The sequence below is a fragment of the Oncorhynchus mykiss genome, chromosome 17 (genome assembly GCF_013265735.2).
Source record: "Oncorhynchus mykiss isolate Arlee chromosome 17, USDA_OmykA_1.1, whole genome shotgun sequence".
NCBI classification, from domain to species: Eukaryota; Metazoa; Chordata; class Actinopteri; order Salmoniformes; family Salmonidae; genus Oncorhynchus; species Oncorhynchus mykiss.
The window spans coordinates 27,368,154-27,393,660 of record NC_048581.1 but is presented as its reverse complement, the minus strand read 5'-3'; the positions used below and the strand labels follow the sequence as shown (position 1 = coordinate 27,393,660).

Genomic DNA, 25,507 nt, shown 5'->3' with positions numbered 1-25,507 from the left:
AGATCTATAGCTTTCTTGGTCCATACACATTAAATATGCAGAAATATTCTTAGGTAGCTAAACCTATTGCCAACCTTTATTTAGGCATTTTATAACACTTCTTTCTTTCCCTATTACGACAATCATTTAACCCGACTATCAACTGTCAATTTACGGATTCAATTGCGGCAGGTCAGATCAGCACACCTGTAAATAGATAACTTTACTCCGCAAGTCAGATATTGTCTCGTTGCTGAAAAGGGTGCATGTTCAAAATGATAACCAGCTAACGTTAGCTTGCTACGTTGGCTATTAGCTCCTATCTGATATCTTAGCACCTTGTTTGTCTAGCCAGCTAGTTAGCATAGTAGCTAATATAGCTAGCTAGATAACACCACAGATGAAATGGTTAGTTATCGTAATATTTGCTAAAAGGTCACATAGCTATCTCCTTAACTTATTGCATGCATGTCGGGGCACGTCGACACAAGCCTTATTATTAGTGAATTAACTAAACTAATATTTGCAACAGGAGTTTGATTTTGGTCACTGTGTCAATTTATCCATTTCTCAATACTGCACCTTTCTGTTGGAGAACGAGCTAGTTCGCTGCGGCTGACTTTCCCAGCTAGACATTCCTCTGCATTGTGCAGTGCTCGTGGCTCAGGCAGTGAGTGGTGGCTAGCATAGCAGCAGCTTTGCTACGTAGAAGGGACTATTGGCTAAGCCGATAGAGAAGGGCCGATAGTCGATAGACTAGAAAAGGCCAATATTGGTCCGATATATCGGCTCGGCTGATTATCTGTCACCGGTCGTTCTTTACTCTATTACCATTAGACTGGATTAGAGCTGTTAGAGTGAAACTGAATGACTAGTATCATGACCTTTGACCCCAACTCAATACCCTCCATGACCTGCTGTGACCCCCAGAGTGAAGGAATCCACAAGCCTGATTTAAATCCCTTTAGTGTTTTACTTAGCACCTTGTATGAGTTAAGACCTCATTTTGAGCACTAGTTCTAGCACTTGGATTTCAGGTTTGAGCTCACTGTTCACAACCAACATGTAACCTTTGCTGAAACCCTAAAAACATGTCTAACAGTGTTAGACGCTATCAATATTTTGACTGAAGGTCTGAGAGTACTATTTGCATAGTCCTGTAGTTCTGTCGACTGCACAAAAACGTGTGTGTGTGTGTGTGTGTGTGTGTGTGTGTGTGCACGCATGCCTGTGTGTGTGTGTACCTCCCCTGCTTACCTCACTCCCTCTCTGTATGTAAATGTTAAAATCTTTTGTCTGTAATGTGTTTTTCGTTATGTTTCAGACCCCAGTAAGACTAGCTGTCTCCATTGGCGTCAGCTAACGGGGATCCTAATAAATCACATCTCTCTCTCTCGCTCTACAGCGTGTTGACAAAGCCCTTGCACATCCGGTCCTCATGTGCACGCGGGTGTCCCTTAACCCAGAGCCTGGGTGCCATCTATTCCCAGAGGGAGAGGAGAAAGGAGAGGTGGAGGGCAGAGAGAGGGCAGAGTTAGACATGGACAGTGCTGTGGAGAGCAACCCAGGATCAGATGTCTCTGAAGGGGGGAGGAGTGGAGGAGACAAGGAGTATGGACTGGGAGGACTTTTCTTTCCTGGAGACAAGTTAGTTGTTAGTCTTTGTGTGGTGTTGAACATATGGTGTCTTTATAAGTGAACTCTCTTTATAAAAGAACTGTAGAGATTAGACTTGTTCATGTACATGTAACTCATCTACCTCATGTGAAATATATCATTTGCAATCCTATAAAAAAATCTGCACTGTCAGAATCTGAATAGTCACCCTTATAATTGAAAAATGAATGTACTATTTGTCTATTTTCACTACGACACTTTAAACGTATTGAACGTTACTTCCTGAAAGTCTACTTCCTGTTTTTGCAGGTGCAGTCAGCTAAACCCATCGGTGACCTCTGACCTGTCGACGCGTTCCTCTGCCTCTCTGAACGAGGAGCAGTTTGAGGACTACGGAGAGGGAGAGGACGTGGACTACACTCCCAGCAGCCCCTGCCCCGAGGACGAGACGCGCACCAACGGCTACTCTGACCTGGGCTCCTCTGTACCCTCCAGGTAAGAGGAGACCCTGACACACTAATACACAGACACACTATTACATAGAGTATCATTACAACATCCACATAAAATTGGGGAACACCATATGCAATGAGAAATACAAACGTATACACGATCAAAACTGTGTGTAATGATATAAGACAGAAACACAAACACGAAGATGATTCATTACCTGTCAAACATCATGTGACCCAGAAAGGCCAACTGATCAACTAGAGAAATCTGCATAACACTGTGCAACAAAAAGATGACAAGTGCATGCACAGCATCACCCAACCCAGAATACAAACACACAGAGCTAAGAGTTTGAACGATTTCAGATCCAAGTGATGATTACTTACTGAACCCCACTGAGCATAATGTTATATTTTCCCTGTCCCCCTGTCCTGTAAGTCTGTGACCCTCTTAATCCCCTAGTGTGTGTGTGTGTGTGTGTGTGTGTGTGTGTGTGTGTATGCCCACTTCAGGCTGCTTCTCTATTCTCTCAGAGCCTCACTTACCAAACTCATTAGTTTTTACTCTTGACTGGAACTGAGTGTGATGGTGTCCCAATGTACCCTATTACCTACATATTGCGCTACTTTTGAACAGAGACCTATTGGCCCTGGTCAAAAGTAGTGCACTATAAAGGGAATAGGGTGAAATTAGAGACGTAGCCTATATGGCCCCCAGGGCCTCTCTTGATTAAAATTCATCTATAGAGCTGTTTTGAAGGAGGATTTACTCCCAACACTATTCAGCTTCCTTGGTCCTGCTCCGAATATCAAGTACCTAAACTCATTACTATGGACTTATTTTTGTCCTACTTCTGAGTTTAGAATAGAGCTTTATGATATTTGTAGATGGTTGTGTACGTTTCCATGGGAAATAGTGTGTTATGTGAACTACATGTTAACATGTAGTAAACCCAGACAGCTGTGTGTGTGTGTTTGTGTGTGGTTGTTTGTACGTGGTTGTTTGTACGTGCAAGTAATGTGTTTGTGTGTCTACTGTATTTGTATATTTGTATTTATGATGATCCCAGTAGTTCTGTCATGTACTGTCATGTTGTGTCTTGTCTCTGTCCTTTCCCTTCACCCTGTCTCCCTCTGCTGGTCGTTGTTAGGTTACCTTTTCTCCCCCTCTTTCCCCCAGCTGTGCCTTGTCTCCTCCTAACCACCTCGTCACCCCTTTTCCCACCTGTTCCCTTTTTCCCTCTGATTAGGTCCCTATATCTCTCTCTGTTTCTGCTCCTGTCCTTGTCGGATTCTTGTTTGTTTGTGTTATTCATGCCTGAACCAGACTATCGTCATGTTTGCTGCAACCTTGTCCTGTCCTGTCGGAATCAGCCGGTCCATCTGAGCCTACGTTTGTTTTGTAATTAAAGAATCTCTGTTTACGTTAATTCGCTTTTGGGTCCTCATTCACGCACCGTAACAGAAGAATCCGACCAAGAATGGACCCAGCGACTTCGGATCCTCTCCACTCAGCCGTCGGGATCCAGGGAGCGATGCTAGGCAGACACGAGCAGGAATTGTCTGCTGCTCGACATGCCGTTGAGACCCTGGCCACCCAAGTCTCCAACCTCACAGAACAGGTTCACCATCTCCGCCTCGATCCACCGGCCACTTCCAGGGCTTTCGAATCTCCGGAGCCCAGAATCAATAACCCGCCGTGTTACTCTGGGGAGCCCACTGAATGCCGCTCGTTCCTCACCCAGTGTGATATTGTGTTTTCTCTCCAGCCCTACACTTTCTCCAGGAGCACTGCTCGTGTCGCCTACGTCATATCTCTCCTTATTGGACGGGCTCGTGAGTGGGGCACGGCAATCTGGGAGGCAAGGGCTGAGTGTACTAACCAGTATCAGGACTTTAAGGAGGAGATGATACGGGTTTTTGATCGATCTGTTTTTGGGGAGGAGGCTTCCAGGGCCCTGTCTTCCCTATGTCAAGGTAATCGATCCATAACAGACTACTCTATTGAGTTTCGCACTCTTGCTGCCTCCAGTGGCTGGAACGAGCCGGCTTTGCTCGCTCGTTTTCTGGAGGGTCTCCGCGCAGAGGTAAAGGATGAGATTCTCTCCCGGGAGGTTCCTTCCAGCGTGGATTCCTTGATTGAACTCGCTATTCGCATTGAGCGACGGGTTGATCTTCGTCACCGAGCTCGTGGAAAGGAGCTCGCGTTCTCCGTTGCCCCCCTCTCCGCATCACTACCATCTTCCTCTGCCGGCTCGGGTGCTGAGCCCATGCAGCTGGGAGGTATCCGCATCTCGACTAAGGAGAGGGAACGGAGAATCACCAACCGCCTCTGTCTCTATTGCGGTTCCGCTGGTCATTTTGTCACTTCATGTCCAGTAAAAGGCCAGAGCTCATCAGTAAGCGGAGGGCTACTGGTGAGCGCTACTACTGCTGTCTCTCCTTCAAGATCCTGCACTACCTTGTCGGTCCATCTACGCTGGACCGGTTCGTCAGCTTCCTGCAGTGCCTTAATAGACTCTGGGGCGGAGGGCTGTTTTATGGACGAGACCTGGGCTCGGGAACATGACATTCCTCTCAGACAGTTAAAGGAGCCCACGGCCTTGTTCGCCCTGGATGGTAGTCCTCTCCCCAGGATTCAGCGTGAGACGCTACCTTTAACCCTCACTGTTTCTGGTAATCATAGTGAAATCATTTCTTTTTTAATTTTTCGTTCACCTTTTACACCTGTTGTTTTGGGCCATCCCTGGCTAGTTTGTCATAATCCTTCCATTAATTGGTCTAGTAATTCTATCCTCTCCTGGAACGTCTCTTGTCATGTGAAATGTTTAATGTCTGCTATCCCTCCTGTTTCCTCTGTCTCTTCTTCACAGGAGGAGCCTGGTGATTTGACAGGGGTGCCGGAGGAATATCACGATCTGCGCACGGTGTTCAGTCGGTCCAGGGCCACCTCTCTTCCTCCACACCGGTCGTATGATTGTAGTATTGATCTCCTTCCGGGAACCACCCCCCCCCCCGGGGTAGACTATACTCTCTGTCGGCTCCCGAACGTAAGGCTCTCGAAGATTATTTGTCTGTAGCTCTTGACGCCGGTACCATAGTCCCCTCCTCCTCTCCCGCCGGAGCGGGGGTTTTGTCAAGCGGAGCGGGGGTTTTGTCAAGAAGAAGGACGGGTCTCTGCGCCCCTGCATAGATTATCGAGGGCTGAATGACATAACAGTGAAGAATCGTTATCCGCTTCCCCTTATGTCTTCAGCCTTCGAGATCCTGCAGGGAGCCAGGTTTTTCACTAAGTTGGACCTTCGTAACGCTTACCATCTCGTGCGCATCAGGGAGGGGGACGAGTGGAAGACGGCGTTTAACACTCCGTTAGGGCACTTTGAATACCGGGTTCTTCCTTTCGGCCTCGCTAACGCTCCAGCTGTCTTTCAGGCATTAGTCAATGATGTCCTGAGAGACATGCTGAACATCTTTGTTTTCGTTTACCTTGACGATATCCTGATTTTTTCACCGTCACTCCAGATTCATGTTCAGCACGTTCGACGTGTCCTCCAGCGCCTTTTAGAGAATTGTCTTTTTGTGAAGGCTGAGAAGTGCACTTTTCATGCCTCCTCCGTCACATTTCTCGGTTCTGTTATTTCCGCTGAAGGCATTAAGATGGATCCCGCTAAGGTCCAAGCTGTCATTGATTGGCCCGTCCCTAAGTCACGCGTCGAGCTGCAGCGCTTTCTCGGCTTCGCGAACTTCTATCGTCGTTTCATCCGTAATTTCGGTCAGGTGGCAGCTCCTCTCACAGCCCTTACTTCTGTCAAGACGTGCTTTAAGTGGTCCGTTTCCGCCCAGGGAGCTTTTGATCTCCTCAATAATCGTTTTACATCCGCTCCTATCCTTGTTACACCTGACGTCTCTAGACAGTTCGTTGTCGAGGTTGACGCGTCAGAGGTGGGCGTGGGAGCCATTCTTTCTCAGCGCTCCCTCTCTGACGACAAGGTCCACCCATGCGCGTATTTTTCTCATCGCCTGTCGCCGTCGGAACGTAACTATGATGTGGGTAACCGCGAACTGCTCGCCATCCGGTTAGCCCTAGGCGAATGGCGACAGTGGTTGGAGGGGGCGACCGTTCCTTTTGTCGTTTGGACTGACCATAGGAACCTTGAGTACATCCGTTCTGCCAAACGACTTAATGCGCGTCAGGCGCGTTGGGCGCTGTTTTTCGCTCGTTTCGAGTTCGTGATTTCTTATCGTCCGGGCTCTAAGAACACCAAGCCTGATGCTTTGTCTCGTCTCTTCAGTTCTTCAGTAGCCTCCACTGACCCCGAGGGGATTCTCCCTGAGGGGCGTGTTGTCGGGTTGACTGTCTGGGGAATTGAGAGGCAGGTAAAGCAAGCGCTCACTCACACTCCGTCGCCGCGCGCTTGTCCTAGGAACCTTCTTTTCGTTCCCGTTCCTACTCGTCTGGCCGTTCTTCAGTGGGCTCACTCTGCCAAGTTAGCCGGCCACCCTGGCGTTCGGGGTACGCTTGCTTCCATTCGCCAGCGTTTTTGGTGGCCCACCCGGGAGCATGACACGCGTCGTTTCGTGGCTGCTTGTTCGGTCTGCGCGCAGACTAAGTCCGGTAACTCTCCTCCTGCCGGCCGTCTCAGGCCGCTTCCTATTCCCTCTCGACCGTGGTCTCACATCGCCTTAGATTTTGTCACCGGACTGCCTTCGTCAGCGGGGAAGACTGTTATTCTTACGGTTGTCGATAGGTTCTCTAAGGCGGCTCATTTCATTCCCCTTGCTAAGCTTCCTTCTGCTAAAGAGACGGCACAAATCATCATCGAGAATGTTTTCAGAATTCATGGCCTTCCGTCAGACGTCGTTTCGGACAGAGGTCCGCAATTCACGTCTCAATTTTGGAGGGAGTTTTGCCGTTTGATTGGGGCTTCCATCAGTCTCTCTTCCGGCTTTCACCCCCAGTCTAACGGTCAAGCAGAACGGGCCAATCAGACTATTGGTCGCATCTTACGCAGTCTTTCTTTTCGCAACCCTGCGTCTTGGTCAGAACAGCTCCCCTGGGCAGAATACGCCCACAACTCGCTTCCTTCGTCTGCGACCGGGCTATCTCCTTTTCAGAGTAGCCTCGGGTACCAGCCTCCGCTGTTCTCATCTCAGTTCGCCGAGTCCAGCGTCCCCTCCGCTCAGGCTTTTGTCCAACGTTGCGAGCGCACCTGGAAGAGGGTCAGGTCTGCACTTTGCCGTTATAGGACGCAGACTGTGAGGGCTGCTAATAAGCGTAGAACTAAGAGTCCTAGATATCGTCGCGGTCAGAGAGTTTGGCTCTCCACTCAGAACCTTCCCCTTAAGACGGCTTCTCGCAAGTTGACCCCGCGGTTCATTGGTCCGTTCCGTATTTCTCGGGTCATTAATCCTGTCGCAGTTCGACTTCTTCTTCCGCGATACCTTCGTCGCGTCCACCCGGTCTTCCATGTCTCCTGCATCAAGCCCGTCCTTCGCGCCCCCGCTCGTCTTCCCCCCCCCCCCCCATCCTTGTCGAGGGCGCACCCATCTACAGGGTCCGTAGAATTTTGGACATGCGTCCTCGGGGCCGTGGTCACCAGTACCTCGTAGATTGGGAGGGGTACGGTCCTGAGGAGAGGAGTTGGGTTCCCTCTCGGGACGTGCTGGACCGTGCGCTGATCGAGGATTTCCTCCGTTGCCGCCAGGTTTCCTCCTCGAGTGCGCCAGGAGGCGCTCGGTGAGTGGGGGGGTACTGTCATGTACTGTCATGTTGTGTCTTGTCTCTGTCCTTTCCCTTCACCCTGTCTCCCTCTGCTGGTCGTTGTTAGGTTACCTTTTCTCCCCCTCTTTCCCCCAGCTGTGCCTTGTCTCCTCCTAACCACCTCGTCACCCCTTTTCCCACCTGTTCCCTTTTTCCCTCTGATTAGGTCCCTATATCTCTCTCTGTTTCTGCTCCTGTCCTTGTCGGATTCTTGTTTGTTTGTGTTATTCATGCCTGAACCAGACTATCGTCATGTTTGCTGCAACCTTGTCCTGTCCTGTCGGAATCAGCCGGTCCATCTGAGCCTACGTTTGTTTTGTAATTAAAGAATCTCTGTTTACGTTAATTCGCTTTTGGGTCCTCATTCACGCACCGTAACAAGTTCCTGCCATGGCAGCAGCTACTCTTCCTGGGGTCCAGCAAAATTAAGGCAGTTGTATACAATTAACATTTACATTACATTTCACAACAGATTTCATAACACATTAAGCGTATTCCCTCAGGCCACTACTTTACTACCACATATTTACAACACAAAATCCATGTGTATGTTTGTGTATGTTGCATTTGTTATCATATGTGTTTGTGTATGTGTGTGCCTGTATCTGTTTATGAAATCTGATTTTACTGTGTGTGTGTGTGTATATTCTGTCTCTAACGCGTTGTCTTCACCTGTGTGTGTGTAGTGCTGGCCAGAGCCCCAGGAAGACACGCCACCTGTACAACAATGAGATGATGGACGTGTACTGTTCCCAGTGCTGTAAGAAGGTCAACCTACTCAACGACCTGGAGGCCAGGCTGAAGAACCTCAAAGCCAACAGGTAACACAGGACAGGACACCCACCGACACCATTACACGTACGAGCCCAGAGCCCAGCTGAGTAGGTTGAACGGGCGCAGGTCATGTCAGATCACGTGAACAGTTAAACTCCTGGCTCTGAGAATGAGATGTGTTCTCACAGAAAATGAACCTGGTCATTATTTCAGGGAAGTGACACACTTCTATTGTCCACTATGTTTACCCTGACTGACTATTGTACTGTAGGTAAGATAGGTTAGATAATACTGTCATAGTGACCTGCTGTTTATTTTGATGATGTCACCAAAAGCTTAAATGTCTTGTCCCCGCCCACACACACACACACAACTTGTTACATAAATCCCCAAATGTCAGAATGGGTCACCACCATTCATCGACCCACATCATCAGCGTGTGTACAGTGAGAGTTGTAGGCGGTCAATTTTCAGACACGTTATCCTGTGTGATCTTTATGGATTGAATCACTTCCTCTGTAAACTAACGCACCCACACCTTCTTTGATGAACACACACTGACTGAAACACTCACAGCTCACATAGAACTTACTTATATAGACTTGCACTCTCTTGTACACAGACACACACACTCACACCCACCAAGACACGCACACACCTGCACCCCTACTATATGTAAGCTATAGCAGTAGTGGCCCTAGGCTGGAGAACTCGGTAATGAATGCAATGAAGTGGTGAGGACTCTGGAATCGTTTTGTCTTCCCTTCAACTACAGCTCTGTCTCTGCTGACTCTGCAGTTCTTCTGCCTGAAAAGGTTACTCTCTACTGAGATGAATACCTGGGCTAACAGTAATTAGTCAGACCCCTACCTTTCTCAGGAGAGCAAGTAAAGAAAGGGGGAGTAGTAAAGGGAGGAGAGGGAGAGAGGATGGGGATGGGAGAGGGGGAATGGGAGTGGGAGAGAGAAAGTGAGAAGGAAGAGAGAGAGGGAGAGGAGGGAGGTGAGAGAACGTGGGATGATAAATAGGTGAATGGGCATGCAGAGGAGGAAAAAGCGACAAAGAGAGGGATTGTAGGAGAAGGATAAGTTAAAGCAAAGATGGATGATGCAGAGTCGCTGCGAGTGAAGTGTTGCTGGCAGAGAGATGGAAGACTTGACAAGATCAATCCTTGAAGGAGGGACAGGAGGAGACAGAAGATGCCCCGTCAGCATGCAGTCAGTCTGGGGAGATGCTTGAAATGGCATAAATGTGTGTGCGCACGAGGATTTGTGTGTGCATAAGGTGTACTCTCACACCTGTGTGTGTGTGTGTGTGTGTGTGTGTGTGTGTGTGAGAGAGATTTCTCTCTTTGATTTAATGGTGAAGCAGACACAAAGCTTTGAGACAGAACTATTGCTGAGCCCACAAAACTACTGTTCCCAGCAGCACCCTCAGGGAACGTTATTTCATTAACATTGACATGCCCTTCATGCCATACTCTCTGGTTGTGTTTTAAATGGCACCCTTTTCCCTGTAGGGCTCTACTACTGACCAGGGCTTATAGGGCACTACTATTGACCAGGGCTTATAGGGCTCTGGTCAAAAGTAGTGCACTATATCCTATAGGGAACATGGTGCTATTTGAAACACACACTCTCCTTCTCCTCTTGTATAAAATACTGATTAACAATACTACTACCTAATACCTACTACCTAATTAACCTACTACCTAATACCAATCAAACAGCAATTAGCTTTACTATCTATAATTCACTGTTATAACTAATAAACTAAAGTCTCTAGACATATCCATGACTTCTGACAAGGATAAAGACTAACTGGGATGTTCTCTGACTCTTTTTCTCCAGCCCCAATAGGAAAATCTCCAGCACAGCCTTTGGCAGGTCGGTCATGTCTCCATATGTGTGTGTGTGTTTACTGTGTTTGTTTTTGCATGTTGGCCATTTCCTTATTGTTCCAGTCCGTTAGTCATGTGATCATCATGTCAGCCAGTGTATTTGACTGCTGTCTAGGTAATTCTTCCTAAGTAATATGGTAATGGTTTAGGTATACTGAACCTCTCTACCTCTTCTGTGTTCACTTTACTACTACATTTACTACTGTGTACAGATCTTAATTTGACCAGTTTCTCACAGCAGGAAAATAAAATAAACCAACGGGAAATATGGGCAAATGAAGGAAATTGATCAACAGGGTGATCAAATGAAGATGCTTGTTTGTACACATTGAAGCAAGGGCACTGTGTTCAACATACAAGTGTACCTGTATACAATGCAGTGGAGGCATTATTATAGGTTGTTTTACAATACACATACAAACGACAACATCACACAAACATCAACTACATCACACCTGCCCAGACCCACATGCTGACTGACACCCCCATCTCAAGCGCCCGCCTCACTCTCCGCCACATGGCCTCAAACGGCACCGTCTTGTTTCTTTCTCTCTGTCGCCCACACACTTCCAACATTTAGATAACAAAGCATTTGACCTTTCCACTGTGTTAACAACGGAGGTTTGGTTGATTTCCAGTTTTTTTAAGTATTCGTTTTTTCAAGATGATTGACGAGAAAAGTATCGTCCCAACCCATTGGGTATCTCACTACACCCCCATATGCCATGTCTTGAAATATGCAGACAGACGGATTAAAAGCACATTTACATTGTAATATTTCTGACAGACAACTTTCAACTCCGCCCATACCTTTCCAGAAGGCATGGATTATTGATTCAGAGTTAGTTTTACACTTAAGACATACATGAATCTGCTGTTGTGCTGTAGAATTTTTTAATTTTGTCTCCTCTAATACAATTCTATACATTAGTTCATACTGGATTAAGCGTACATTTTAGTTAATTGTAATTTTGTTAGTTAGGTTCCAACATTCCCTCCATATTGTGCCAATATCAGCTCTTGGTTCCAATAGTTAATTTTTTTCTAAGAAATTGTCAGTTAAATAGGCTCTTTTTTGTATAGCTTACCTATCATATAAATATCCTTTCATTGTGGTCAATGTACAGTGTCTAGGGTTTTGTCCTACTTCCCTCTAGAATGTGAATTAAACTGACAAAGAGATATTGGCCTGCCAGCACTGATCTATGTGCATAGTGTTCTCCCCAACCTCTCCTCTCTCTACTCTCTCCTCTCTCTACTCTCTCCCTCTCTTCTACTCTCTCCTATCTCTACTCTCTCCCTCTCTTCTACTCTCTCCCTCTCTTCTACTCTCTCCCTCTCTTCTACTTTCTCCCTCTCTTCTACTCTCCCCCTCTCTTCTACTCTCTCCCTCTCTTCTACTCTCTCCCTCTCTTCTACTCTCCCTGTCTTCTACTCTCTCTCTCTCTTCTACTCTCTCTCTCTCTTCTACTCTTTCCCTCTCTACTCTCTCCCTCACTTCTACTCTCTCCCTCTCTTCTACTCTCTCCTCTCTCTACTCTCGCCCTCTCTTCTACTCTCGCCCTCTCTCTACTCTCTCCCTCTCTTCTACTCTCGCCCTCTCTTCTACTCTCTCCTCTCCACTCTCTCATCTCTTCTACTCTTCTACTCTCCCTATTTTCTACTCTCTCCCTCTCTCTACTCTCGCCCTCTCTTCTACTCTCGCCCTCTCTTCTACTCTCGCCCTCTCTTCTACTCTCTCCCTGTCTCTACTCTCGCCCTCTCTTCTACTCTCGCCCTCTCTCCCTCTCTTCTACTCTCTCCCTCTCTACTCTCTCCCTCTCTTCTTCTCTACCACTCCTCTCCCTTTCCTTTCCTCTTTACCTCTCTTCCTCTCATCTCCTCTCTCCCTTCCCTTCCCTACTCTCTACCTCTCCTCCTCTCCTCCCCTACTCTTTCTCTCCCTTTCTCCTCCTCCTCTTATTGATGAATAGTCTCTGTAATGGAGGCTGGTGTGAAGCCATTCCATTAGTTAGAGTGGGGCTAGATGTTTTGGTGGCAGTTTGAATGCCACTGTGTGTGTGAGTGTGCGTGTGTGCGTACATATGGGCATGCATGCCTGTGTGTCTTTGTAGTGTAATAGTGTGTGATGTGGGCATGTGTGTGTGATGTGTGCATGTGTGTGTGTGATGTGTGTGTGATCAGCTCCCCCACTAGCACAGCCCTTTTGCTTATAGTCCCTTTTACATCCTATCCTGCAGCATTCTCTCTGCAGGAGTGGGGACACACACACACACACAGTGGCATTATGGTTCAGGACTAAAGCTCAGATTGATGCCCTAAAGGGTGAAGCTAAAAAAGGATAGCTCTAGGACTACCACAGTTGGGAGAGATTGGATTGTTTTTTTCTTCAAGTCTTGTATAACAGCCTCTTCCTCTCTCTTCCTCTCTCTCTGTCTGCAGGCAGCTCCTCCACACCAGTAATTTCAGCAGCAGCAACGGCAGCACGGAGGACCTGTTCCGAGACAGCATCGACTCCTGTGACATCGACATCACTGAGAAGGTACCGTAGAGATACGTTGTGTTCTGTTTAATTCTATGGAAGGGACTACCATTTATCGTATCTGTCTCTATCTGTGACCATTCCACTACCTGCACTCCATTATATTAAGGTGAAAATTGATGGGATACTGATTGTGAAATTGATTGCATTGGCTGCTACTGTCAAGAGGTGTTCTGCTGTGAATCGAGCTGAATGGCTCGAGCTTGTTGCTGATTGTGCTGGCTGAAGTAAGGACATTGGATGAATGAATGATATAACAACATCTCTTACCCTCTCTCTCTTTCACTCTCTCTCGCCCTCTCTCACCCCCCCCCCCCCTTCTCTCTCTCTCCCTCTCTCTCCCACACACAGGTGAGTTACCTAGAGAAGAAGGTAGCAGAGTTGGAGAATGACACCCTGATGAACGGAGATCTCAAGTCCAAGCTGAAGCAGGAGAACACACAGCTGGTTCACAGGTAGGAGATTTACACACACACATGTATGCCCACCCACCCACGCACACACACACACGTAGATACGCACACACACACACACACACGTAGATACACACAAACACATACACACATACACATGTACGAATGCACACACACGTTCATTCTTAAATATATATATATGTGTGTGTGAGCATTTGTGCTAATGTTTCTGTACGTGTGTGTGTGCATGCGTGTGTGTGTCACTCATAGGGTCCACGAGTTGGAGGAGCAGTTGAAGGACCAGGAGGCGCGGGCAGAGCAGAACACAGACGAGGAGCAGAGACGACACCGTGAGGCCTACAGCAAGATGGAGAGAGACAAGAACACTGAGCTAGAGCTGCTACACAACCGGTATCACACACACAAACACACTTACTTCAATCATTTATACATTGCATCATAGATACTCATATTTACATGTATGCGTGTACACAAAGGTGTTATCTATAACTTAAAAGGGTTATTTGGCTGTCCCCATAGGAGAACCCTTTGGGTTCCATGTAGAATCATTTCCACAGAGGGTTCTACATTGAACCCAAAAGTGTTCTACCTGGAATCAAAAAGGGTTCTCCTATGGGGACATCCTAAGAACCCTTTCTTCTAAGAGTGTAGTCCATAGCGCTAGGTAGATACCATAGATTAGGCCTTGAGCTAGATACTGAATCCAGACCTTGAGGTCTGCTGTACTGCTAATGTCCATTTCTCTTTGTTAGTGGCCTTGTTTTGAATAACCCGGACATACAGTATAGTAAACATGGATGAATTATCATAATGTGTTTCCTCTTCTTCCCCTACAGAGTCCAACAGCTAGAGGAGGAGAACGGGGATATATCGGTGAACATGTGCAGACTGAAGTCTCAGACAGAGAAACTGGACGAGGTATGTGCGTGCTTGCGTACATATCATCCTCAGAGACACAGTAGGCTACGTTGAGTACAAACACACGCTCTCACTCATGCAACTTCAGTACTACTATCTCTACACAGACAGAGACCCCATCAACAGCACGTGACCAATTGCCACAGTCACACACACACACACACGTTTGGAGATGTGAAGGCTACAGCTGGGCTCATATCAACACCTCTATTTCTAGCCTGCCTTTGCGAAAACATGCAAGGGAGTTGGCATTACTGGTCTGCGTGATCAATTAATTGTGTGGTTGTGGGAACAGACAGTCACACTAACTAATTACTATACTATACACTTCAGGTTGCCTGACGACTCAAACTAAATTATTTCGCTCACCTCATACTTCAGTCTGAGACTGCCATCGCTGAAGTCATTTGTGGTGACGTCAAAATCATCAGCGATTTGATTGTATCAAAGCCAATGCCGAATTTTCAAACCTCAGCTTTACCGATGTGTATTCTGTCTCTAGCCCAACCCATTGGTTTCTGGAACCAATCACAGTGGCTAGAATGTTGTTCCGTTCTAAAAATCATCGGGGAGGGACTCAGATCCAGACTCATTGCGGAGTAGAAACTCATTTTTCTTTATTTTTTATTATTTCACCTTTATTTAACCAATTTTTTTCATTATATTTTTTTTTCATAAAAATGATAGTTAATTTTAAGGTATGTGTCCTAATGCTTCTTCTTACAGGATTATTCACTGTGCATTATTAGACTGACTGTGTTCTTGCTTACCGCATACATCCTAACAACCCAATGCCTTATTCATACTGTGGGACCTTTATTGTGTGAACACCATGTGACTTTTATTTTGATGAGCTACTCTGGAGGTTGGGGGTAGAGCCGAGATTATTGGGTAATCGGGGTCAGTTTTGAGATTGAGTGACTCCACCCTCCCCAGTTTGTTGCATTATTTTGCCTCTCCCTAAGCTGTTGTACTTGGCTTATAGGGCCGCCCCAAACTGCACTGTGCTGGCTTGGGGCTCTTCTATTCACATTGGCCGTCCCAGCACGGCTCCAGCAACTATAGTGGATGCGTAACCAGTCCAGCCCAGAACAGATTGCCTTGGCTTTGGTCTGTAATGTGAATCAGGCATACGTTTGAAAAACGATCCGTGCTTCATTCTCTGTGCATCATCACATGTATTCGAATGTGTCTATACGTGTGTGTTGTCAGGAGAAGCAGCGTATGACAGACAAGCTGGAGGACACCAGTCTGAGGCTGAAGGATGAGCTGGACCTCTACAGGAAGATGATGGACAAGCTGAGGCAGAACAGACACGAGTTCCAGAAGGAGAGGGAGGCCATGCAGGAGGTGGGAGGAGGGATAGCACACACACAGGGACACACGTGTGCACACACACACAAACAAACACACACGCATGTACACACACTTATGCACACTTTTACATGTAGTGTGAAATGGAAGTTTATGATGCCTCTCCCACTCTTCTGAAATCTCTAGTAGCTGAATGTTTGTACAGAATACATTTTCAAATAAACCAGCCTGCCCATTGCATCAGACTGGTCTACATGGCTACCCCAGGTACTCTTCATACTAAACAGTCTTCACGACAGCTACCGCATATCATCCCTGGTTGTCTCCCTCCTCCTGCAGCTGATTGAGGACCTTCGTCGGGAGCTGGAGCACCTGCAGCTGTTCAAACTGGAGACAGAGAAGCCTGGCCACGGCCGCAGCTCCTCCTCTGGGCTGACGGAGTTCAACGCCAAGACCAGAGAGATGGAGCTGGAGCACGAGGTCAAGAGACTCAAACAGGTGGGCTTGAGAGCTAGTGGCTAATGCTAACTCTGTATGAATGCATTGTTACTTCCTCTTTTGGGGTATTTGCTAGGATTTAATTGGGCAAGAGACTCAAACAGGTGGGGCTCAAAAACAATCTTTTACACAAAGTGTTTTTTTTTTTTTTTTACACACGTTCCCCCTCAATTCCACCTCTAAGGATAGTGTATGTGTTTGTATATGCCACCACTATATGCTTTTGTGCGAGCTAACAGTGTTCCGTGTGATAGTCTAATGCTGGGAGTACACTCTCAACATAGAGAGTGGCATACACTGGTCATATCTACCTACAGTGCGTCTTATCTACTATAGGTTTGTCCTTTTCGACTTCTTAGATAGTGTGCCATTTCTAGGTGGTGAATACCAGTGATATCTGTCGGTCAAGGGCAGTGAAATGATATTGTTAATGTTCCCCATCCTTGTTACGAGCATCGGACCGAGTATAACCATGAGACAAGAGATCAAGATGAAAGTGTTTCAAAGATGTCCTCTCAGACAAGGCAGAGGCTCTAATGCTGAGACATGCAGTATTGCGGTATCTTCATGTGTAAAGATTTGATATTCTACTCTAGGCTTCTTTCTTGCCTTCGGTCAGTACACTCTGTCAAACTGACAGTAACGCTAGGAGAGTAGTGCCTCGCCTTGCCTGCAGCTTTCATCTGGATCTGTCTTGCTCTCTTATCTCTCTCTTTTTTTTTCTCTCTCTCACACTTGCCTGGTGGCCGTCTCTGCTCAGCTGTTACATTTGGCAAATGACAGGAGTGGAATGTTAGCTAAAAAGTCTGGTACCCAAACTACACAGACAAGTAAACCATTTTCTGCAGTCACAGGCTTTGATTCAAAGTTTAAACTACAAGGCTGGAAGAGAAACATCTCTAATTGGTGTCAGGCAGATATGCGATGCCCTTTTTCTCTTTTCTCAACACTTTTAGATCAAATGGTGCTTATCTAAAAACTCCTTATTTAAAACACTCATAGGTTACTTTTTCAAATCGGTTATTTTATTAATGGCACTGTTTCATATTTGAGAAAGGGTTCAAAAGAGAATGCAGATCAGCTAGCTGATGTGATAGTATTCCAAACAGGGATGAATGAGTCTCTTCCCTCTCATGTCTCCCTGTGCTCCTCTTTGCTCCTCCTCTGTGTGTCCAGCGGTTTGTCTCGCAGGATTTTCCTCTGACCTCTGACCTCCGCCACCTCGTAGTATCCGCTGGGGCACGCCTCCGTCACGGTCAGACGGTAAACAAACCCACTGTTGTTTCTTGTGAGCTTTAACCTTTGACCCCTCCCATTAACCACAGCATAATCATCACCATACAGCGCCTATAGAGCTTCACCCCCTGTCGACACAGGGTGCAGTTTGTGCCATAACACCGTGATAAACATAATAACCCGTGTCCTGTCCTGTAGGTGTTACCGTAGATGTGGTGTGCTGTGTCGGCTGCTGTTGAAATCGAGAGATGGTTTGTCGTGGGTGTATTTGTGTGAGGCTTCAGTAGTCTAATCTAACAGGCCTTGCCTACTGACACAGTGTGGATGAAGTGAGGCGCTTGGAGAATTGAGATGAATCTCATCAAGCTGTGGACTCCCTCTAAACCCATCGCTTCAGTCTGTCAAATCAAGCTATGATACTCATCTCGCTCTCTCTCTCTCTCTCGCTCTCTCTCTCTCTCTCTCTCTCTCTCTTTTCTCTTTTCTCTTTCCCAAACTATCACCCTCCCTCTATGTCCCTCTCCTTCCCTCCCCCCTCCACCCAACAGGAGAACCTGAAACTGAGAGAACAGAACGACGACCTGAATGGTCAGATCCTCAGTCTGAGTCTGTATGAGGCTAAGAACCTGTTTGCCACACAGACCAAGGCCCAGTCGCTGGCTGCTGAGATAGACAACGCCTCACGTGACGACGTGAGTTTTTCATTCATAATGCTAATCATTTGATGATTTGATCATTTCGGAGTAACCCTGCAAGAGTAACCCTAATGAATAAGGTCATAGTACGCATGGAATTTAGACAGTAGGCATGTATGTGGTGAGTAACCTTGCCTAAGACCTGAAGAGTTTCATTCTGCATGACATCAGGGTTAGCTGGTATAACCAGATAATGGCACCTCCATATCTAATGGTAACATCACATTGCTTTGATATTTCTCCACAGTTGATGGAGGCCCTCAAGGAGCAGGAGGAGATCAACTTCCGCCTGCGGCAGTACATGGACAAGATAATTTTGTCTATCCTGGACCACAACCCCTCCATATTGGAGATCAAGACCAACTAGAACCCCCCTACTAGAAACCCACTACTAGAACCCCCACCGGGAATGGGGAATTTGAAAGGGAAAGGAAGACTAGCCACGCTGGGGCCTGGGACAGCTAGACATCATTGCCCCCTGCTGCCCCAGGAGTGGAACTGTGAACTTGGGTGTATTCATTAGGCACAAAACAGAAGAAAACAGACTGAAACTGGGAGGTACTACCGGGACTTGTTCAATTAGAAACACTTGTTTTTGTGTTCTGTTGCAAAACGCTACGGTCTGGCCTAATGAATACGGCCCTGTTTTCTCTCAGCGACTGGAGCTATAGTGGATTTTCTGTGTTGACGACTAAAGGGAGTTTTGGTACTTCACCGTCGTACTTCTGTTCTATTCTGTGACTCATCAACAGATGTTGATATCTCCCTCATACTCCTTCATGCACTTTCTTCTATGTTCTCTATTGTTTCCTCGCAGCCTCATCTTTAGTCTAAAACACAATCGAGATGAATTATTACTGGGGAAAATAATTATACTGGGCAGGTGCTTTGAATAGGTAGGGCATTACTGGTTGTTGAACACTGGATATATGTACTCTAGTGGTGTATGTAGAAACAATGTGAACAAAAACCTATTCACCTGTTGTAGCCATTGGGGAATAAAGGAACAGAGAGAGGCTGGCAGATAGCCACACAGATATCTTTAGCTTCCAGACAACCCTATCCCCACTGTTTCCTTAAAGTGGATCTGTGTTTGATCGCTGAAGACCGGTATGTGGGTAGAGGCACGTTGATGAAGAAAGCAAAGCAGCACGTGTTTCTGTGAGTAAGAAGAGTGACAGAAAGAGATGAAAGGAGGGAGAGAAGGAGCGAGAAAGTGTTGTACAAGCATCTCCATGTCAAAAGGTGTTGGCATTGACTGAAGAAGATATCAGTCATGTGAAGTGATAATGAGAGGCAGCAGAACTTGGTGTGATGGAATGCTTTCAGGAGGATGGAATGGCTTAGTGAAGTCAAAGAAGGAACAGATGAAGTGTATCGGTCAGTACAGTACAGGGGAAGAGAAGAGAAGAATGCCTTCCTAGGGAACTCTGAGATGACAGTACAGTATGATCTGTGTAGAGTAATACCATGTGATAAATCCATATTGTAAGTTGTTAATTGGCTGGTTAAGAATTTCAATGCCAATTCCTCTTAATCATGGGTTCCCATTCATTATTTTCTACTCAGACATTCTGTAGTAAGTCTGTCTAAATAAGTTGGTTAGACCCGGGATATCTGCTATGAAGGATGTCCCATTGCATTAAGCTGCTATAGCTACCCACACAAAAAACTATAGTATACTATGGAATAAATACTATAGTATTCACTGTAGTGTTTTTGCAGACTTTTTTTCTGACTTACGGAGTCCGCAAAAACACTGCAGTGAATACTGTAGCATTTATTGTAGTATTTACTGTAGTATACTGTATTATACTGTAGTATTTACAGTTAACTAAAGTATAAATACTGTAATAATAGAAAACTGTAGTGTATACTATAGTAATAATGTATTGTTTTTGCGGTTTGTAGTATTTACTGTAGTGTTTTTGCAGACATTACTGTAGTATTTACTACAGTGTTTTTGTTTTATTATCTTTGACATAGAAATGGAGGCTTTCTCCTTCAGGAAAGCTACTGGAGAAATACCAAAAGAGCACATTTTCCATAACCTGTAGGTAGGACTGGGGTCTAAACAGATTGTTCAGTGCTTCTGCTCTTTTCTATAACCTGTAGAGAACACACTATATGGTCTATACTTGGCATGTAGGTTTCTCACTTAAGGGTGGCACAAATTGCGACATGGGGGAGGGGAATGGGCAGGTTATATGCAAGGAAGATACTGTAGTATTTACGACAGTGCTTTTTTTATGGCTAACACCACAATATTTACTATAGCACCTACAGTATACTATAACGTTACATAGTACTACTGTTCACATGAGCGAGGGATACTACAGTGTGTAGTATAGTATAGTACAGTTTACTCTAGAATTCTATAGTAAGTACTTTAGTATTCTATAGTATAATATAGTGTTTTTTTATGTGGGTATTAGCCTATATGCTTTATATTTCTGTGTCGGACACTGCCACTCCACTCTCCCTATATCCCTACTGAACTAGAGACAAACCCTGCCAGCACACAGGGATGTCAAGTCAACAGCATAACAATGTACAAGCACATGAATGTAACCCAATGGATGTGAATGTACAGAATGCTTAATGCATTCTGCATAGAGATAGATACAGTATTTATCTCTATGTTGTTCCACATCTCAATGTGTTTTATGAATTTCCTCTGGGTGTTAAGCCATGTCAGTGTGGCTCATTAAATCATCCCTATCGTCTCTATATAAGATCCTGTAGTATACTGCGGTATATTCATCAGAAGTTCACTTACTGTAGACTAGAGTTTGGTACTAATAAGACTGGAATAGCAATCATACTGGAGTCTATACAGAGTATATGGGTAGTGTTTGCCCTTTGGCTAGTATACTGTAAATATCATGAATGTCTCACGTAGCTAACATTCTCTCTGTTAAAACCTAATGTTTTTTTTGTGTACAAAACTACATTTTGTTGAGACAGTTTTCAAATGTCATACAGTAGGCCTTTGCTGTACTACTGTATTTGAGAGGACGTTGATAGGCAAGGGGGATAATCTGCTGTAAATTAAATAGCTCTAAACGTACATTTTGCTTCCTTGCACAAAAATATGTCGTTTTTTCTTCTTTTTGCATGTTCTCACATTTTCTGGTATTCGTGCCTTTAAAACAGTATATAGCTATGTTGTTTAGACAACGTAATAATGAATATTTTTACTGTTGCTTTAAAATCTGTGTCTGAACGATGTTCATGACTTGTAAATGTTGTACAGGATTTGTATTGTGCCACTCACCACACTTTTACTATTTTATACAGTTCTATCAGGAAATGGCCAGGTAATCAACTCTAGTTAATAAAACTGTTACAGCACAGGTTTATTTTTATTTATTTATTTTTGTACTTTTTACCCCTTTTTCTCCCCAATTGGTAGTTACAGTCTTGTCTCATTGCTGTAACTCCCGAACGGACTCGGGAGAGGCGAAGATCGAGAGCCAGTCCTCCGAAACATAACCCTGCCAAGCCGCACTGCTTCTTGACACACTGCTTGCTTAACCCGGAAGCCATCCGCATCAATGTGTTGCAGGAAACACTGTACAACTGGCAACCGAAGTCAGTGTGTATGCCCCCGGCCCGCCACAGGAGTAGCTAGAGCACGATGTGACAAGGACAACACGGCTGGCCATAACCCAGACGAAGCTTGGCCAATTGTGTGCCACCTCATGGGTCACCCAGTCACGTCTGGCTGCGACACAGCCTGGGATGGAACCCGGGTCTGTAGTGATGCCTCAAGCACTGCGATGCAGTGCCTTAGACCGCTGCACCACTTGGGAGGCACAGCCCAAGGTTTTTTATTTAAAAACAGATGAGCGTTGGGGGAATATTTAGGTTAACACAGAAACAGAAAAAACTATCTATGAATGCAGTGTCCATTGCTTTTCAGGTTGCTTTGGTTTCTGTGTCCTTTCAAAGTACGTTGATATGGTTTCCCCCTGTCTTCCTATACACTAAATAAACTGGTGAGCAATACTACTTTTCTCTATACCATACCAACCTGGCACTACAAGGTTTACTTCTACAACCTTGAAAGATTTACTTCACACAAATTTAAATGATATTGAGATAAATTGAGATATGTCTTCAAATTGAGCTTTGACTTCGTCCTCATGTAGAAGCCCTCCTGTCGTTTGAGGAGTTGTTGATCATTGGCATCCCATTTCAGACAGTGCAACAGCCAATCACCTGTTGAGCACTGTCACAAAGTTTCACTTGCAACGTTTTTAAATAAACTGAAACGTTTCCCATTCGTTGGCTCCTAAATACTTCTTAACATAATGAAAGATGTAGTCTCCTGTTCTTCAAGATATTGAGAGGTTGGGTTTTAAAGCGCACAAGGGGTGGCATTGTGGCAATAAGAATGGCTTGAGCTTGTGATATCTTGTTATTTTCTGTTACCTAGTTTCTGTCGTCCTATTTCTCTACCACGTACCACTGTTACGCATACATTGAAGCACTGTACTTGCATGTGGCTGTAAGTAGGCTACTACTTATGATATGAGGTCTTATCTGCAATTGTGATGTACAAACAACTTTAAGCTGTAAATAAAGAGATTTGCCCTGGCATGATTACAACCTGATGAATGCTAATTTCTTAAATGAAAATGTCAACTTCTTACAGTATGATGAAAGGAATACTCTGTCCCGTTTTAGGAATAATAATGTTTGCCATTGATTCAGAAATGCAGTAAAACAGGTTTGCTACAATTGATCAAATGTGGGATTTCCTGTATTCCTGTAGACATAACTCTCTAGCTGCAGTGTGCCTGATGAGGAGCCTCTATCTATGCTGACCTAAATCTCACAGTCCTGAGAAATGACTTGTGGGACCCAGAGAATTCTCAAAGAGATGGAAATGATATGGTCCAGTGTACTTCAACACATACATTAAACCCCTGATTCACACTGTCAATTGATTTAATATTATGATGGTGGAGTGGGGAACTAAAACTTGTATTATTTGCATGATTCAATACATTGTCCTACAGAGAATACATAGGGTTGGATTGAAAACAAAAACCCGACACAGTACAAAATAATAAACCAAGCAGTAACCCACGTGGATGTCAGAACAGAGGAGACTCCGCCGTGCGCTTGACGTCATACACCGCATTCGAAGCCCACCGGAGGTACATGTACGATGAATTGGTTAATTAGCTAGCAATTTACCTTACCTTGATTGTATTTTTATAATTGCCCATACTGAAACCCACGTTTATGTAGTTAAATTGGGCTGTTGAGTTTACATGAAAGGGGAAAAATTATATGATAATTGATGCTGGTATAAAGTGAGTTTCCTAGCCAGCAATCGACGTTAGCTAACTATCGAACAATCAATATATTAGCAACCGGAAGACTTAATTTAGCAACGTAATAAAAATAAAAATGTTCATGCAGAATTTTGTTGTTAAATGTAGCTAGCCTATTGCTGTATTCCATGTTGTCAGTTTAATTATTTGTGAAGGAGGACTTGCCTCGACAAAATTTGTGGCAGCAAGGTGATATCGATAGTGCACGCTTTCTCTATCTAGAATGATGCTGTGAAGAAACATTTATTTTGCAAAAGTGTCAGACGTTATTAGCCGTGCTTGACTTGGACCGATATAGGTGCCGGTACTGTTTATATTTTGGTGCAGGAGCTCTACCATACTATTGAACAGGAGCTCAGGAACTCAAGCGTATACAATTTGACGTGCAGCTACTCCGCTCTGGCGATCTCCTGCCCATGTCAATCACGGCTTATTAGCTAACATGACAACATTTCTGTGTTCATGCTTTTCTCTGTAGGACTACAGTATGGAGATGGAGACCTGTAACAGTGGACCATGCTCCAGACAGTGAGTAACCCCCCGGGCTTGTGCATCAGTGCCAAAACCATTCCAGAGAGAAAGCTGATATATTCCTGCCCTGGCGCCACAGACCCTGTTCCAGAGAGGAAGCTGATGTATTCAGGCAATGGTATACTGGACCCTGCTCCAGAGCGTAGGTACAGGCAGGCCTATTTTTCCAGGTATAGGTGGAAATGGAGGAAGAAGTCCCAAAAAAAAACACAGCCGTTGCCGCCAGCCCCACCTCTGCCACCATATGAGGAAGAAAACTGGGAGGACGAGATGGGAATCGTAGAGACGTATGGATTTGCTCCATATGGTAAAGAGGGGAGAGATACAGTGGGGTCTGGAATTATTGGATCTCTTGATTAAAAATGAGGCAAAAATACAGTTTAAAATACAAATACTGAGCTATATTGTATGAAAATTGTTATTTTATTGCACAGAGAAGGGAGAAAAAAAGATGGGGTCAAAATGATTAGTGCTGCTGTTTTCAATACTCCATCACCCTCCCCTTTGAGAATAAGGAAACGGAACATTTTTCTAAAATGTTTTATGAGATTGGAGAACACGTTGGGAGGGAACTTAGACCATTCCTCCATACAGAATCTTTCCAGATATTTGAAATCCTTTGTTTGCGCTGCACTTCCCTCCTCAATTCACACCACAGGTTTTCAATGAGGTTCAAGTCCGGAGACTGAAATAGCCATTGCAAAATGATGATTTTTGTGGTCAATTAACCATTTCTTTGTGGATTTTGATGTGTGCTTGAGGTTATGGTCTAGCTGGAAGATCCACGTGCGGGCAAGTTTCAGCCTTCTGGCAGAGGCAACCAGGTTTTTGGCTGAAATGTCATGATACTTGGTACAAGATCCCCAGGACCACTGAAAGCAAAATAGTCCCGTAACAATCGAAGATCAACCACCATTACTTTACAGTAGGGATGAGGTATTTTTTGCATATGCATTCCATCGATGGCCAAACCGGTCGATCCCGATCTACTGGTCGATCTCCAAGAAATTCCTAATCGGTCGCCTTGCGTTCCTGTTTTTTATTATTTATTTGTTTCACGCTGTTTGTGGTAGTTGCTCTTGATTTAAGGTGCCCTGCGCGCCGGGAAGTCGACGTTTCATGTGTCTGAAGGTACAAACTCCGCGTACCCAACGAGCCTAATCAAGTGCACATATAGGCTTACAGCTGGCCAATCAGATAACTCTGATCACCGTGCAGCTTCCATGAGTCCACAGAGAAGCCTGAGCATCATTTCTTTCTTTCTGATGAGAAAAAAAAATGCTTCTGTCTGGGAAGGTTCTCTTCTGCACAACCAATCCAGTAAATGGGGAGGAGGATTTAAAATGCGGTGCTGCCTTGTAAATGTCCAAAAGCAGATGTCACATCCTTTATTTGTAGCACTGGTGCACCTAACTTCACAAAGAAAGGAGAACCAGACAAAATGTAGGCCCACCAGATTTTTTTCTATTTTTTCCTGCATATGACTGTCGTATCATTCTAAAATGTCA

General features: G+C 45.2%; 1 protein-coding gene across 2 annotated transcripts in view; it reads left to right on the top strand.

Moving 5' to 3' along the window:
* rab11fip4b (RAB11 family interacting protein 4 (class II) b) overlaps positions 1 to 22,739 on the top strand; it is a 40,635-nt gene extending 17,896 nt beyond the window's left edge. Inside the window, exons 2-14 of one of the 2 annotated variants that reach the window (XM_021567929.2) lie at positions 1,385 to 1,626; positions 1,906 to 2,091; positions 8,496 to 8,630; positions 10,434 to 10,469; positions 12,926 to 13,025; positions 13,377 to 13,480; positions 13,709 to 13,849; positions 14,296 to 14,377; positions 15,590 to 15,727; positions 16,031 to 16,189; positions 17,366 to 17,452; positions 17,974 to 18,117; positions 18,368 to 22,739. In XM_021567929.2, coding sequence (XP_021423604.2) covers positions 1,385 to 1,626; positions 1,906 to 2,091; positions 8,496 to 8,630; positions 10,434 to 10,469; positions 12,926 to 13,025; positions 13,377 to 13,480; positions 13,709 to 13,849; positions 14,296 to 14,377; positions 15,590 to 15,727; positions 16,031 to 16,189; positions 17,366 to 17,452; positions 17,974 to 18,117; positions 18,368 to 18,487 — 1,674 coding nt within the window. In that variant the 3' untranslated portion in view covers positions 18,488 to 22,739. The remainder of the gene's footprint in view (positions 1 to 1,384; positions 1,627 to 1,905; positions 2,092 to 8,495; positions 8,631 to 10,433; positions 10,470 to 12,925; positions 13,026 to 13,376; positions 13,481 to 13,708; positions 13,850 to 14,295; positions 14,378 to 15,589; positions 15,728 to 16,030; positions 16,190 to 17,365; positions 17,453 to 17,973; positions 18,118 to 18,367) is intronic. The other variant, XM_021567931.2, reaches the window with a different exon arrangement.
* The last annotated feature ends 2,768 nt before the right edge of the window (positions 22,740 to 25,507 follow it).